Source organism: Chiloscyllium plagiosum, chromosome 1 (assembly GCF_004010195.1).
Source record: "Chiloscyllium plagiosum isolate BGI_BamShark_2017 chromosome 1, ASM401019v2, whole genome shotgun sequence".
In the NCBI taxonomy this organism is placed as follows: Eukaryota; Metazoa; Chordata; class Chondrichthyes; order Orectolobiformes; family Hemiscylliidae; genus Chiloscyllium; species Chiloscyllium plagiosum.
The window spans coordinates 110,884,540-110,898,682 of record NC_057710.1 but is presented as its reverse complement, the minus strand read 5'-3'; the positions used below and the strand labels follow the sequence as shown (position 1 = coordinate 110,898,682).

Below are 14,143 nucleotides of genomic sequence, written 5' to 3'. Positions count from 1 at the left end.
CTGATAGGAACAGCAGTAGGCCACCATTCGTTACGGCAATAGCCGATCATCCAACTCAACACCCTGACCCAATTCTCTCCCCATATCCCTTAATCCCTTTAACCCTAAGAACTACATCTAACTCCTTTTTGAAAACACATAATGTTTTGGCCTCAACCACACTTTGTGGCAGAGAATGCCACAGGCTCACCACTCTCTGGTGAACAAATTTCTCCTCATCTCAGTTTTAAATGGCTTAGCCCGTACCCTTAGAGTGTGACCCCTGGTTCTTGACTCCCTGGTCTTTGGGAACATCCTTCCTGCATTTACCCTGATGGACCTGTTGGAATTTTATAGGTTCCATGCAATTATAGGTTCCATAGTTTTAAAGGTTCCATGCAATTCCCCTTCATTCTTCTAAACTCTAGTGAATATAGTCTTTAACTGAACTGTGAGAATATAGTCTCACAATGTGCATCAGTTCTACTATCCTGGAATCAGGCTGGTAAAACTTGTTTTACTCCCTACATAACCAGAACATTCTTCCACAGATAAAGTGACCATAACTGCACACAATGCTCCAGGTGTGGTCTCACCAGGGCACTGTCTGTTTGCAGCAAGGCATCTTTGCTCCTGTATTCAAATCCTCTTGGTATGGAGACCAACGTACTGTTTGCCTTCTTCACCGCTTGCATGCATAACTTTCAGTGACTGTTGTGCAAGCACACCCAGGGCTCATTGCACCTTCCCAATCTATTGCCATTCAGAAAATAGTCTGCCTTCCTGTTTTTGCTACCAAAGTGAATAACCTCACATTTATCCATATTATACTTCATCTGCTGTACACTTTCTCACTCACTCAACTTGTCAAAATCACATTAAAGCATTCCTGCATCCTCCTCAAAGTCTCACCCTCCCACTCTGCTTTATGTCATCATGCAACCTTGGGGCGATTACATTTAGTTCCCTCATCCATATCATTGATGTGTATTTGTGAAGAGCTGGGGGCTCATGCATTGTTTCCTGTAGTAGCCCACTAGTTGCTACCTGCTACATTGAAAAATACTGATTTATTTATGCCTTCTGTTTCCTGTCTGCCAGCCAGTTGTCTACCCAGTGGGCAGCACGGTGGCTCAGTGGTTAGCACTGCTGCCTCACAGTACCAGGATCCCAGGTTCGATTCCGGCCTTGGGCAACTGTCTTTGTGGAGTTTGCACATTCTCCCCGTGTCTGTGTGGGTTTCCTCCCACATTCCAAAGATGTGCAGGTCAGGTGAACTGGCGATGCTAAATTGTCGATAGTTGTTCGGAGCATTAGTTAGAGGGGGTTGGGTTACTCAGCGGAGGGTCAATGTGGACTTGTTGGGCCGAAGGACACTGTAGGGAATTCAATCTAATCTAATCATATCAGTACACTACCCCCCCAAACCCATTTGTGTTAATTTTGCATGCTAATCTCTTGTGTGGAACTTTAGCCTCATGAAAATCCAAACAAACCGCATCTACTGCCCCCTTATTTACTCTACTAGTTACATCCTTGAAAAATTCTAGTTAATCTATGAAGCATGATTTCCATTTTGTAAATCCAAGGTGGAGAGGTGGGGAGAGCGAGAACGTAAAAAAAATGAGACCAGACATCATGCATTCAGGTTGTGAAGTTATTTAATTCAATGTTCAGAGCTGGAGGTTGTAAAGTGCCTAAGATGATGATGAGGTGTTGTTCCTGCAGCTTGCATTGTATCACATTGGAATATTGTAGCATGACAGGAATGCTAGCATGAGAGCAAGGTGGTTTCTTAAAATGATGAGAAACTGAAAGGTCAGGGTGATTCCTACAGACAGAGTGGAAGTATTTCACAAAGTGGTCGCCCAGTCTGCATTTGGTCTCATCAATATAAAGGAGACTGCATTGTGAACAACAAAGACTAGATTGAAAGAAGTACAAGTGAAGTGTTTGGGGACTTGAAGGGTAGGAAGAAAGGAGGTAAATGGACAAGTGTTGCACGTTTGAAATTGTATGGGAAGCTGCTATGGTGGTTGGGGGTCTTTTGGGAATGGTGGTGGAGTTAACTGGAATGTCACAGAGGGAATGGTCCCTGAGGAATACTGTAAGGAAGAGATAATGTGTTTGGTGGTGGCATCACGCTGGAGGTGACAGGAACGGCAACAGATGATCCTTTGAATGCAGAGATTAGTGAGTTGGAAAGTGCAGAGAAAGGGAACCCTATTGACCTAGGAATAATGGGAGAGGGGTGAGGACAGAAGTGCAAGAAATAGGCAAGACACGGCTAAGGACCCTGTCAACCTCGGTTGAGGAAAAAAATCATGTCAGAGGTATCCTAGTGGAAGGTGTCATCATCAAAATAGGTGCAATGGGGCTGATGAAACTGAGAGAATAGAATGGAATCCTTGCAGAAAGCAGTGTGTGTTGTGGTATGGTAAAGAGGTATGAGAATCAGTGGGCTTATAATAGATATTGGTGAATAGCTTATCTTCAGAATTGAAATAGTGAAGTCAAGGAAGAGATGTCAAGAGTCAGAAATGGGCCAGGTGAAGGTGAGGAAAGGATAGAAATTGGAAGCAAAACTGATTAATTTTCCAGTTCTGGATTATAGCAGCCGGGTTGCTAAAGAAATCATTAGTGTATCAGAGAAAGAGATGTGTGTGTGACCTGGGTAGGGCTGGAACAAGGAATATTCCACGTACCCCACAAAGAGACAAGTAGAATATTTATTCCAGTCTCTGGTTTCTCTCTACTAAATAACTTTCAATCTGTGCTAATATATTGTCCCTAAAACCATGCGCACTATTTTATTTACTAACTTGCCATTTGTGGCATTAGCAAAACACATCTGAAAAATCAAATGCACCATATCGGTTGGTTTTTTTTTCCCAAACATCCTCAGAAAACTCCAGCAACACCAAAAAAAACGTATAAGTTTGTCATTCATAAATTCATGTTGATTCTGCCCAACTTTGCAATTAGTTTCTACATCCTGTATAATGGTAAACACAAGAAGGATGTTCCCAATGACCACAAAATCAAGAACGAGAGGTTAGTCTCAATATACAGGGAAGTCTTTTAGGAGTGAGATGAGAAAATATTTCTTTACCCAGAGATTTGTGAATTCTCTCCTATAGAAAGCAGTTGAGACTAAAACATTGAATGTTTTCAAGAAGGAATTAGATTTAGTTCTTAGGTCTAAAGGAGTCAAAGGATATGGGGAGAACTGGATACTGAGTTGAATGTTCAACCATGATCATACTGACTGGCAGAGCAGTTTTGAGGTGCTGTATGGGTTCCTCCTGCTCCTATTTGCTGTGGTATATAACAGATTCTAATGTTTTCCAAACTCCTGATGTCAAGCTAAGAGCTCTGTAATACTCCAGCATCATGGACAGTTTGTGTTTGAGAATGCTCCAACTAATTTCACTTAAGATTTTTCTTGTCAGTAGACAGAGAGAAATGGAGGAATCAAAACATGATTATCTGCCTGATGTGAGTGGCCTTGTTCCATCAACTTAGCAGCAATAAAAAATGTTTGGAGGACAGTGAGGCAAAAAAATCTATCATATAAATCTACAGGATATTATTCTCGATTGTGAAGTCTGCTTCTAATGGTAGTGCAGAAACAGAAATCTTGTATTGGCAACAACAGGTGAAATAATCACTGTGGATTTGTCTGAAAATTCATGTGCTTAGGGCGTGACTAAATCTGAAGGGGAACCTTTTTTGTGAATAATTTTGTTTCAGAATGTGAACAAAATGGGTTTCCCATTTATGCACAGGCCGATTTGCTTCTAAAATTATCACCAAGAGAACTTTTATTTTTTGGCATTCCAATTTTAAAACAGATCCACACCACCGAGCATTAGCAATGCAGCCAACGAGGCACTCCCCTACCTCAAAGCTACATTTTTAACTTTAGGTGATATTTTACTCATATTCACATATAGAAAAAGCATTTTAAATTGTGTGTACTTACTGCTTACATGAAGAATGCATCAACTTATGCTGATGATAAGCCTTAGCATGGGTGGGTACAGACTAGAAATTCTTCAAATGCCAGTGTTTCATCTGTGAATTATTTCCTGCATCTTATTGGCATGATTAAGAGCATGCTATGTTACAGATGTTGGTATAATATACTTGCATGAAGGTAGAAATGTATGTTGCACCAGTCTGAATGTGTCTCTCACAGGAATAAGGCTCTTTGATATCTGAAAGTAAGATCAGGACCCAAAAAATTCGCAAACAGCAATCTTGAAAATTAAGACCGGATCATTGCCCCACTGGACTATGCAAGGTTGTGGAGAGGTCACCTAATTATATATCTTGGCAGTTGGCTGTACCATTCGACACATGTCTAAAGCTCCTGCCTGAAAGGGAAAACTACAAATTGTAATGTTGGGGTCTAGGTCCTGTCCAGGAGGTATAAAAGTAGTAGGTTGCTTCATGGTACAATTACTACATTTAAAAGGCATCTGGATGGGTACATGAATAGGAAGGACTTACAGGGATATGGGCCAAATGCTGGCAAATGGGACTAGATTAATTTAGGATACTTGGTCAGCATGGATGAGTTGGACTGAAGAATCTTATTCTGGGCTGTACAACTTGATGACTCTATGATTCTCCACTATTTCTTATGTTTGCTGGAGTGGATCCTAGGAAGAGAACTGCTTTAAGGAAATGTTGAATGTATCAATTTGTTTCCAGCATATACTATCAAGTGAGTCCACTTCCACTTTAGAAGTGGTTGATGTTCCATGTGCATCTTGTCAGTGATAAACAAGACCTCATTTGATAATTGAGTGGCTAGGAATACCTGATGCATGTGATCCCTGGCTTTGCCTCTGGCTTTGTAAGGGACAGATGTTGGTTTTATTATTATTAAACTCACTGCAGCTCTAGTTAATGTCAGGACCTGAGGTATTTATGTCTCAATCTACTTGTGACCCATGTAGTGCACTCTTTCATGAGTTACGATGGGAGTAAACTAGAACAACTATGGATTTTTGGTTTCCAGCACTTTTCTGTGCTCAAAATGTAGATGATTTGATCTGATCAATGCTATATTTCTCTGCACCACTGAATTCATTATCTGCTTCAAGTCATCCCAGAGGTTAGATTTAACTAAAGCAGATACATCATGATCATCCTTATGTCTAGCTGGTGCATTAATACAAGTCATCAGTAATACCACCCACAACATAATTTCTAGTCCCACACAAGGATTCACACCTTCTGTATGTGAGACTGACATTTCATGCAATTAATGCTAAATTATAGCTGGTTTCTGTCAACTATTGTCACTGAAAGGTTACGTTTATAAATTCATCTCTCTTTGAACTCTTAGAACTCTCTGATACTATTCTAACAGTTTGAATTTGATCGGATAGTGAGCCCCACGCTGAATTAACAATGGTCTCGCCCACTGCACCACCACCTGGCCACAAGAATTTAGCATGTTTTATATGAACCAGTAGCCATAATAAGTGCATTCATTTATCACCATGTATCAGACTGTGCATGTGTCAGGGGATGGTTGATGAGTTCTTCAGTTCTTGTGCTATTATGTTTTGTGTTTTTATGATTTACCATGATACATTTTAAGTGCTTATTAATGGCTTGAATAGAATAATCCTCATAATTTTGTAGATCATCTGAACATGACCTGATTCAATCTAATGTGGATTTCACATGCAACATTAAATAAGGTGCTATGAGATAAGTTTGGAAGAGTTTGAGAGACTTTCTATAGAAAGACAGTTCAGTAACGTAAGATCATAATTTGTACATAGAGTATGGTGGAGGTCAAGGAAAGATAATAGATATGTTGATCAAACTGAATCATTAGTTTCATGATAAATTCAACCATTTACTGTGAAAACCAACAAAATAACGTGAATTCTTAAAATACTTTAACTTGTATGGTTTCTCTTCATTAAATATTGTATTTATTAACCATTCAAATTTAACGATGCAAAGAAATTTAACTCTAATAGAAAATAAACATATTTAGCAGCCCAAGATTGTGTTGTGCCTCAGTCCCATCAATGGAGTGTACAGATATTTTCTGCTTTAGGTGTAGTGTATCATTTTCACATGATTGAATAACACAGTGCTTTCAGGGATCACCTAGGGAAGATCAACAAAGAAAAACATTCACTATTTATCTCTGTGTAATGAAACCATTCATCAAGTTAACTCCATCAGCAGCTTTTAAGAATGATGGAGAACTTTGAAGCATTTCTTTCTCTCAAGATTTAGAGTTCACAGTTTCCAAGCAGTAATTCAGATCCCACCTCTATTATTTTATCACTCGGTTCAAGTCTCATTGCTGCAACAGGGGATAAACCTGTAGTCTTTTCTTATTCTGTCATAGGTGAGCTATGTGAAGAGAAACTGGACTTCTGTGCCCCGGAGCTGAACGCTTGTCAGCACGACTCCAAATGTATCATGACTCTCAAGGGATTCAAGTACGTGCAATGCTTATTTGCTGGATGAGTGATCTGTCATTTTCTGGTCACCGTGTATTTCTTCTGTTAACTTGGGTATAAATGAAGAATTTTGAAATTGCGCAATTACATATTTCAAATGAAATGGAGAGAGAGAGAGTGAGATAGAGAGACAATTTGGGATGGAAATTTACCTGAAGCATTTTCACTGATAACCGCACAGAAACTGATGAATACTCAGACTCCTGGTCTACTTATTGTAAACCAGTTTTGGAATGGAAATCGAAGGCAGGCATCCGGTCCCTATTCTGAATTTGTTCCATGGTAACTTTTCCATTGTTACAGGATGTTTTAAGTACAGAAAAAGGGCTCAGTGCATAACAATTTCCACTCTGAGATCCTGAATTTTAAAATAATAAATTTGTGAAGCCTTACTCCATGGAGTAACTTTTATAAGTACATGGAATTTTACAGATCAGAAACAGCTATCTGTTTCATACCAATATCGTACCAATTCTTCACATCATTCGGCTCCTATCATCTCATCCTATCCATATATCATTCTACTCCTTTCTCCCTCAGTTAAGAAATTTTTTTCTTATATGTATTTGTGCTATTGTCCCTCAAGTAATTTATATTATAGGGAGTTGGTCACTACTCTCTGAGTGAAGAAGTTTCCTTTAAATTTCTTGTTGAATTTATTACAAATCATCTTTGTATTTGTGGCCACCTCTAAAAATGGAAACATGGGGCTGGATTTAACGTAGTCCATCATGGTGGCAAACATGGTGGCCAGGCTCTCTTCATTGTGGGAGAGTTCTTCGGTTTCCCATCAGCAGCAAACCTTCCCCAAATAAACAGAAGGCAGGAGAGGTTGAGGCAGTGTTCCTGGTGATCAGCAGCAAGATGTCAGTTAGTATTAGTAATGAGCCAATTGACTCCCATTATCCTTGAGCTCACCACAATGTACTGGCAGTTCAGGGATTACATGTGTGCTGCACTGCTTTCCTGTGCCCTCAGATGGCTGCCTATTCTGTTGGGTTTGCCAGCTATCTCCTGGGGTAGGCTGGGATCAGGCATTCTATGCTGAAAAACACTAATTAGAACATAGAACATAGCACAGGAATGGGCCCCTCAGCTCACATTGTGCCAAACATGACACCAAATGAAATTAATCCCTTGTGCCTGCCCTGGGGTTTATATCCCTCCATTCCTTGCATATTCATGTGCTTAAATGCCCCTATCATATCTGCTTTCACCACAACCCCTGGCAGCACAATCCAGAATCTTAACTCTCCCTGTGTAAAATGAACTTGCCCCTCACATCTCCTTTCAACTTTCTCCCTTTCTCCCTGAAATGCATGCCTGCCCAGTATTAGACATTTCAACTCTGGAGAATAAAGATTCTGATCGTCAACCCTATCTATCCATCTCATAATTTTACAGACTTCAACCAAGTCTCCCCTCAGCCTCAGTCACTCCAGAGAAAACAATTCAAGTTTTTCTAGACTCTCCTTATAGCTCATGCCCTTTAATCCAGGCAGCATCCTGGTAAACCTCTTCTGCACCCTCTCCAAAGCTTCCACATCCTTCTTGTAATGTGGCAACCAGAATTGAATGCAATATTCTACGTGTGGCCAAAACAAAGTCTTATAAAGTTGCAATGTGACATCCTGACTCCTGTATTCAATTCCCCGAACAATAAAGGCAGGCAGGCCATATGCCTTCTTTACCACCCCAGCTACTTATGTGGCTGTTTTCAGGGAGCTATGGACTTGAACCCCAAGATCCCTCTGTAGAGTCATAGTCATAGAGACATACAGCACAGATTCAGACCCTTCGGTCCAACCCGTCCATGCCGACCAGATATCCCAACCCAATCTCGTCCCACCTGCCAGCACCTGGCCCATATCCCTCCAAACCCTTCCTATTCATATACCCATCCAAATGCCTCTTAAATGTTGCAATTGTACCAGCCTCCACCACTTCCCCTGGAAGCTCATTCCATACACGTACCACCCTCTGCGTGAAAAAGTTGCCCCTTCGGTCTCTTTTATATCTTTCCCCTCTCACCCTAAACCTATGCCTTCTGGTTCTGAACTCCCCCACCCCAGGGGAAAAGACCTTGTCTATTTACCCTATCCATGCCCCTCATAATTTTATAAACCTCTATAAGGTCCCCCCTCAGCCTCTGATGCTCCAGGGAAAACAGACTTAGCCTATTCAACTTCTCCCTATAGCTAAAATCCTCCTGGCAAAATCCTTGTAAATCTTTTCTGAACTATTTCATGTTTCACAACATCTTTCCAATAGGAAGGAGACCAGAATTGCATGCAGTATTCCAACAGTGGCCTAACCAATGTCCTGTACAGCAGCAACTTGACCTCCCAACTCCTGTACTCAATACTCTGACCAATAAAGGAAAGCATACCAAGCGCCTTCTTCACTATCCTATCTACCTCTGACTCCACTTTCAAGGAGCTATGAACCTGCACTCCAAGGTCTCTTTGTTCAGCAACATTCCCTCGGACCTTACCATTTGTATAAATCCTGTTAAGATTTGCTTTCCCAAAGTGCAACACCTTGCACTTATCTAAATTAAACTCCATCTGCTACTCCTCAGCCCATTGGCCTATCTGATCAAGATTCCGCTATAATCTGAGGTAACCTTCTTCGCTATCCACTACACCTCCAATTTTGGTGTCACCTGCAAACTTACTAACTATACCTCTTAAGCTTACATCCAAATGATTTATATAAATGATGAGAAGTAGTGGACCCAACACTGATCCTTATGGCACTCCACTGGACACAGGCCTCCAATCTGAAAAACAACCCTCCACCACCACCTTCTGTCTCAGGATATTGCCATTAACTTTATACTTTTCCTTAACAAATGATCTCCCAAAGTGTAGCACCTCACACTTGCCCAGTTTAAATTCCATCTGTCAGTTCTCTGCTTATTTCAGCAATTGAACCATATCCCACTGTATCCTTTGATAACCTTCAATACTACCTGCAACTCCACTGATCTTTATATCATCTGCAAACTTACTAACCAATCCATCTACATTTTCCTCCAAGTCATTGATATATATCACAAACAGCAGAGGTCCTAGTATAGATTCTTGTGGAACACCACTAATCATGGACCTCCAGCCAGAAAATCACCCTTCCACCACTACCCTCTGCCATCTATGGGCAAGCCAATTCTGAATCCATGCAGCCAAGTCACCGTGGGTTCCATGCATCTTACTCTTCTCGATGAGCCTTATGTGAGGGACCTTGTGGTAAAATCCATGTCGAAAACATTCACTGCTCTACCCTTATCGATCATCTTTGTCACCTCCTCAAAAAATTCAGTTATTAGTAAAATATGACCTGCCCCACACAAAGCCATGCTGATTGACCCTAATTAGGCCATGCTTTTCCAAATGCGTGTAAATCCTACCCCTAAGAATTCTCTCCAGTAGCTTCCCAGCCACCGATCTGACATTTATCGTTTCCTGGATTATCCCTCTTTACCTCTTGAACAAAGGTAGTTACTTATCAGTCCTCCGGAACCTTTCCAGTGTCTAGTGAGGATACAAAGATCTTGGTTAAGGTCTCAGTAATCTCCTCTCTTGCCTCTCTCAAAAACCTGGGGTAGATACTATCAGGAGAAAGTGAGGTCTGCAGATGCTGGAGATCAGAGATGGAAATGTGTTGCTGGAAAAGCGCAGCAGGTCAGGCAGCATCTAGGGAACAGGAGAATCGACGTTTCGGGCATTAGCCCTTCTTCCTGAAGAAGGGCTAATGCCCGAAACGTCGATTCTCCTGTTCCCTAGATGCTGCCTGACCTGCTGCGCTTTTCCAGCAACACATTTCCATCTCTAGATACTATCAGGACCTGGGGACCTATCCACTTTAATGCTCTTGAAGAGACCCAACACTTCTTTCTTGATCTCAAAATGCACTAGCAGATTGGCATGGTCTACACAAACTTCACTATCCTCCATATCCTTCTCCCAGGTAAACACCAATGCAAAGTAGTCATTTAGGATCTCACCCACATCCTCTGCCTCCAAGCACAAGTTCCCTGCTTTGTCCTTGAGTGGTATTACCTTCTCCCTAGTTATCCTTTTATTTTTAATGTATTACTAGAATGCCTTGAGATTCTGTTTAACCCTACTTCCCAAAGTCATTTCATGGTGCTTCTTGCTCATATGATTCCCTGCTTGAGTTCTTTCCTGCTTACTTTATATTCCTCATGGGCCCTGTCTGATTTTAGCTTCCTAAATGTTATGTGTGCTTTTTTTTTATTTTTGACTAAATTCACAACCTTCCTCTTTATCCTAGGGTCCCTTACCTTGCCATCCTTGTCCTTCATCCTTACTGGAACATGCCGGTACTGAACTCTCACCAACAGGTCTTCAAACAACTCCCACATGTCAAATGTGGACTTGCCCAATAACAGCTCCTCCCAATTAACACTCCCTAGCACTTGCCTAATACTAATGTAATTTGTTCTCCCCAAGTTTAGTACCTCCTGACTTATCCTTATTCATCGCTATCTTAAAACTTAAGCTATTTGAATCAGCACCAGGATTTGACCAAGTGTGGCATCAAGGAGGCCGAACAAAACTGGAGTCAGTATTGATTAGGGGAAATCACTCCATTGATTGGAGTCATTCCTGACAGAAAGAATGATGGCTATGATTGTTGGAGGCTGTTCATCTCTGTCCAAGGACATCTGTGTGGGAGTTTCTCAGGATAGTATCCCAGGCCCCATCACCTTCAAATCTTCACCAATGACATTCTTTCCGATATAATGTCAGAAGTCGGCATGTTCGCCAATGTTTGTATACCGGTCAACACCATTTCCGACTCCTCAGACACTGAAGTAGCCCATGTTCAAATGCAACAAGATCTGGAAAATGTCCAGGCTTATGCTGACAATTGGCAAGTAAGATTCTTGCCACACAAATGCCGTTCAATGACCATTTCTATTAAGAGACCATTGCCCCCTCAAGTTCACTGCAATACCAGTGTTGAATCACCCACTGTGTACACTGTGGAAGTTGACAGAACCATTGACTGAACTGGACCAGCTAAACAAATACTGTGTCTTCAAGAATGGGTCAGAGACTAGAAATTCTGTGGCGAATAATTCACTTTCAAATCCTTGTCCACCATCTACGAGACAGAAGTCAGGAGAATGACAGAATAATCATTATTTGTCTGAATGGTTGCAGCTCCCTTGTTACACTGAAGAAGACACAGTGCAGGACAGAGCAGCCTACTTCAGTGCCGAGGCATAAACTATCTTCAGCATTTATTCCTTTCATCATTGATGCAGAATAAATGCAGTGCGTACAGTCTACCAGATGCACCGTGGTAACTCACAAGTCTCCATCAATATCGCCTCCAAATGCATGACCCCCTACCATCAAGAAGGACAGTAACAGCAGAAACATGAGAACACTACAATCTGCAAGTTCCCCTCCAAACCACACACCATCCTAACTTTGAACTATATTGCCATACATTCAGTGTCACTGGTTCAAAATCCTGGACCTTCCTTCCTAACACCATTGTTGGTGTCTCTTCAACTCAAGAACTGCAACAGTTCAAGTTGTTGACTCACCACCACCTTCTCCAGGCCAATTAGGCATGAAAAATAAATACTGACCAAGCCAGCAATGCCCACACCCTGTGAACAAATAAAACAAATATAGAGAGTCTTTTTTGCTCTGGTTTCATCCATATATATTTGGTACTTCTTCTGGTGTTTCTGTGTCATACTCCATTAAAAAAAATCAGGACATGGTGCAAAGCATTCTTAGTATGGTCTAATCAAATTTTTATTAAGGAATTTGTAAAATGAGGTTTGGAAGGGGTTAATGTTCATTCAGGTTGCATTGTTTCCAAACTATCCTGATGTTTCACATAATTGGTGAGTTGAATGGAGGAATCCTGCTGTAGATTTCAGAAAGGCTGTATGCATCTCCACCTACTCCCTAAGGTCCTTGACCAAATAAATGTAGTTTTATTTCTTGCTATCGTGCATAAACCTTTTCATTACCTAAGAACTCTGCCTCTTCTCAGAGACTCTGTCGTGGTGTACCCTGTAATGCTAATCACTAGATAAGCCTAAAACAAAGCAAACAGAAAGTTTGTTGGCAGCAAACTAATTCTCATGGCCCTGAGCCAGTATCATGCATTGCTAGACATGTAAAATACCAGATAATAACAGCAGTGGTTATCTGAGAAAATACCACGTAGTTGCAGCAATGCAGATCTGATCTCCACTATAAGGTGGGAAAACCCAGTAAGAAGTTCGGGATGCAGTCTTACAAAGAAACAGATTTAAAAAGCACGAATCACTGCAGAACAACCAATAATATGTTTTAAATCTCTATTGAAGATATAATTCACTAAAACAGAGTTAAAACTAATGGTGCAGAATTCACTTTATTTGGCAGAGTCTAGCAAGAACTTCAATTCAATTTAAAATAGCATTTGTGAATACAAGAATACAACATTTAAAAAAAACCTCACAACCCCAGAATCTCTGTACTCCGCAAAGGTATTAGTTTTACCCCTCTGCATCCCAACCTCTATAAGTTTCAGGCACGACGTGTCATTGAAGAGTTCTGAAGAAGGATCACTGGATCCGAAAAGTTAATTTTGTCTTCTCTCCACAGATGCTGCCAGACCTGCTGAGCTTTTCCTGCAATTTCTCAGGTTTTTTTTCAGACTTCCAGAATCTGCTGTTCTTTATTTTTCATTCTGAAGTTTTGTTGCACTGTTGATCAGGGAGGGACTCTCCAATAAACTTTAGTGCCTTTGCTTCCTTTCACTGTGGTTATGAAATGACTAAATATAAATGGGCATATTCGCCACAGTGCACATAATTATCGAAAACAGCAGTTGTATACTGCGATTTGGATATCATCCAGCTCTAAGCAGGTGCTGCTATAGCACTTCCTTTCTGCCTGCAGGTAGATAATAGTCATTGCACGCCTACACATGAAGCCTTGTTGTGCCACTGTATAAACTGTGCACACTGCCAACAGTATTACAAGGGTTCAATAACCGCCTGGGCCAGACTGTATTAAGTAGAAGAAAATGGGGACTGCAGATGCTGGAGAATCAGAGTCAAAAAGGATGGGGCTAGAAAAGCACAGCTGGTCTAAGTCGACCGTTAGCCTTCCAATGAAAAGAAACTTCCTTTTAAGCAAGAACAGTTTGATGTTGATATTGAATGAACAGAGTAGAGAACACCTTTTGCTGAGCTCCCGATAGTTGACGTATGAGAGTCTGACAAGACCTGAAACAGAAATTGCTGGAAAAACCCAGCATCTACGGGGAGAAAACACAGTTAACGTTTCGAGTCCGGTGATTTTCACTGGCAATTTGGTGTTTTTGTTTCAGATCTCCAGCATTCATAGTTCTTTATTTTATTTCTGATGAGGCTTGAATCCTTTTCCAAAATATAAATACCAATAATATTTCCTCTGAAACTTTAGAAGACCAGGCTTTTCACAGTGGTGCTCAACTATAAATATGAACAAATCGCATTGAAGGCATCAGGTTCTGTAATCCACATTTCCGATTACCCAGAGGCGTTTGGAAAGTAACCAACATTTCTCTGACAGCATCCAAGAAGAGGTTGATCAGGGACAACATCCTTTGCAAAGAAAGCACGATTTTTGAAATAC

The 14,143-nt window shown here is 41.0% G+C and overlaps 1 protein-coding gene across 1 annotated transcript in view; it reads left to right on the top strand.

Moving 5' to 3' along the window:
* The window catches only part of slit2 (slit homolog 2 (Drosophila)), a 457,736-nt gene that overhangs the window by 412,217 nt on the left and 31,376 nt on the right, over window positions 1-14,143 (top strand). Inside the window, exon 29 of the mRNA XM_043700598.1 lies at window positions 6,368-6,461. Within this exon, the coding sequence (XP_043556533.1) occupies window positions 6,368-6,461 (94 nt within the window). The remainder of the gene's footprint in view (window positions 1-6,367; window positions 6,462-14,143) is intronic.